The sequence below is a fragment of the Lucilia cuprina genome, chromosome 3 (genome assembly GCF_022045245.1).
Source record: "Lucilia cuprina isolate Lc7/37 chromosome 3, ASM2204524v1, whole genome shotgun sequence".
NCBI classification, from domain to species: Eukaryota; Metazoa; Arthropoda; class Insecta; order Diptera; family Calliphoridae; genus Lucilia; species Lucilia cuprina.
The window spans coordinates 5,198,102-5,200,682 of record NC_060951.1 but is presented as its reverse complement, the minus strand read 5'-3'; the positions used below and the strand labels follow the sequence as shown (position 1 = coordinate 5,200,682).

The 2,581-nt window shown below is 29.2% G+C and overlaps 1 protein-coding gene across 1 annotated transcript in view; it reads right to left on the bottom strand.

Moving 5' to 3' along the window:
- LOC111685387 (protein YIPF1) overlaps positions 1-1,537 on the bottom strand; it is a 2,472-nt gene extending 935 nt beyond the window's left edge. Inside the window, exons 1-2 of the mRNA XM_023447648.2 lie at positions 901-1,537; positions 632-832 (exon numbers count right to left, since the gene is read on the bottom strand). Of these exons, the coding sequence (XP_023303416.2) occupies positions 632-832; positions 901-1,353 (654 nt within the window). The 5' untranslated portion in view covers positions 1,354-1,537. The remainder of the gene's footprint in view (positions 1-631; positions 833-900) is intronic.
- Positions 1,538-2,581: the final 1,044 nt, after the last annotated feature.

Genomic DNA, 2,581 nt, shown 5'->3' with positions numbered 1-2,581 from the left:
GTCTATAGTTTATTCTGTAGTCTTGTCCATAGTCTAGTCTATAGTCTAATCTATAGTCTAGTCTGTAGTCTAGTCTATAGTGAAGTCTGTTGTGTAGTCTATAGTCTAGTAGATATCCGACTTTATAGTCTAGTATATAGTCTAGTCTCTTGTCTATCCTAAACCGCAGTCTAGTCTATAGTCTATTCTAAAGTCTAGTCTATATTCTAGTCTATAGAAGTCTATAGTCTAGTCTATAGAAGTCTATAGTCTAGTCTATAGTTTGGTCTATAGTCTAGTCCGTAGTTTTGTCTATAGTCTAGTCTATAGTCTAGTCTATAGTCTAGTCTTTAGTTTAGTCTTTAGTCTAGTCTATAGTCTTGTCTAAAGTCTAGTCTATAGTCTAGTCTATAGTCTAGTCTATAGTCTAGTCTATAGTCTAGTCTATAGTCTTTAGTCTAGTCTATAGTCTAGTCTATAGTCTAGTCTATAGTCTAGTCTATAGTCTAGTCTATAGTCTAGTCTATAGTCTAGTCTATAGTGTAACGTCGAGTTTACAGCCAGTCTATATTCGAGTCTATAATATAGTCTTGGTGCTAGTATTTGATATAGACTATAGTCTATTCTAATCTGTCTGTATATTTCTACTTACATTCTCCGTTTCCAAACCCTCTTGTATGGGTTTCAAACTATACTTAAAAAGGCCCCACAAAGCGGCTGGCAATAAATTCACATAGACAAAGATACAAGTGGCTGCAACCGAAACTAAATGAAAATTATAACGCCACTTGTAGGGATTATTGGCCGCCTGAAAATAACTGGCAATATTACCACTAATGGCAATACTAAAGATCTGTAAGGCGAGTAAAATAAAATTAGTTTCTTTTTGTTGCTTTAATGCCCACAACGAAAAAAACTCACCAAAGTAGTGGTAATCCAAAAAGGACCATACAAATCTGGATTCTGACCTATAATCGATTTCAAATAATTCCCGGGAGCTCTCTTGGGAATCATAGAATTAGCTATACGTTCTAGAACCATTAAGGTGTCAACATTGAAAAATTGCTGATAATATTCCAAAGTCAAGAAAGAAACTTTATTAGTGCCAGCAGTGGCAGGCTCTGGCAAACCTTCTCCACCATTAGCTGAACCAGCACCATTTGCAGAACCACCTCCCGAGCCACTTAAAATATTAGCCGAATTACTCATATCGTAGATTAAATCCTGCAAAGGATCACCACGTTGTCGTCCCGCAGTCGAGGAAGTATTGCTATTGGAATGTGTAGGAGAATTGACATTTATTTGTGCCGGAGGACTGCTGGTGTTGGGTGTATTGGAAAAATCCTTAAATTGTAATAAATCTTCGGACTGCATTTTGTTGCTTTTGTTAGTTTTTATAAATTAGTTCAATTTTTTTTTTTTTTTTATTTGTTTATTAATTTAAACAAATTCTTTGGTTTTTCTTATAATTTTTTACACGTCGTTAATAATTTTGCTCTCTTTTTTCAGTTTTTCTCCTCTTGTTGTTAGTCAGCTGTCAAAAGTGTGTGTTTTTTTCGTTTTGTTGACATTTGCTATGTTTTTGTTTTTAAATTGTTGTTGTTTTGTGTGTGTGTGTGTTTTTTTTTCTTCTAGAGTGTTTGCGATGTTTTGATAAGAGGCAGAGTTGCTGCTGTGAGTTTTGTTATTGTTTTTAACAGGGTTGTGTCGTAATGTTAAAAAACCGTTAATTTTCGAATAAGGAAAGGAATTTAAAGTGAATTTTTAAAGAGATTTTCATTAGATTTTAAAGAAATTAGAAAAAAATAAACAGAATTTTGAAGATTTTATATTAAAATATTAAGAATATGTATGAAAATATAGGTTTGTTTTGGTGTTTTTATTAGATTTAAAAGAAATTAGAGAAAAATGTAAAAATTTTTTTAAAAGCTCAACATTTTACTATATTTTTTGTCGCTTAACAATATTTTATTAATATTATGCAAAACTTATAGAAAAATTATGAATTTCAAGCAATCTTTAAAAAAGTAGTAAAATACTACTTTTTTAAAATATAAGCAATTTAACCAAATTTCGAATTTAGCCAATATTTTTTATTCCTAGTTTATGAAGTAAGCTATATTCTGCTATTTTTCATATTTTTTTAAATAGTAGTAAAAATACTACCATTTTTAGTTCTAGAGAAAATCGTTATTTTACCACATTTTCATGTTACTTTACTAGTTTACATAATTCTCTTAATGTCATGTAATATTTATATAAAAAAACTAAGATGTTTTGCAAATTTTGATAAAAGGTAGTAAAATACTAAAAATACTACTATTTTTAAATTGTAATAAATTCATCTAAAATTGACTTTTATTTATATTCTTCCATTTTTCTATATGTAATAACAAGATTTTAGTACTTTTTGGAAATTTAAAAAAAAAGTACTAAAAATACTAATTTTTTAAAATGGGTCAAAATTTACTTAAAATCGAATTTTTTAACTTTCTTACATATTTCTTTATGAAATAGCAAGATTTTAATACTTTGTAGGCAATTTAAAAATAGTACTAAAAATACTACTTTTTCAAAATTGTGCCAAATTCACCTAAAATTT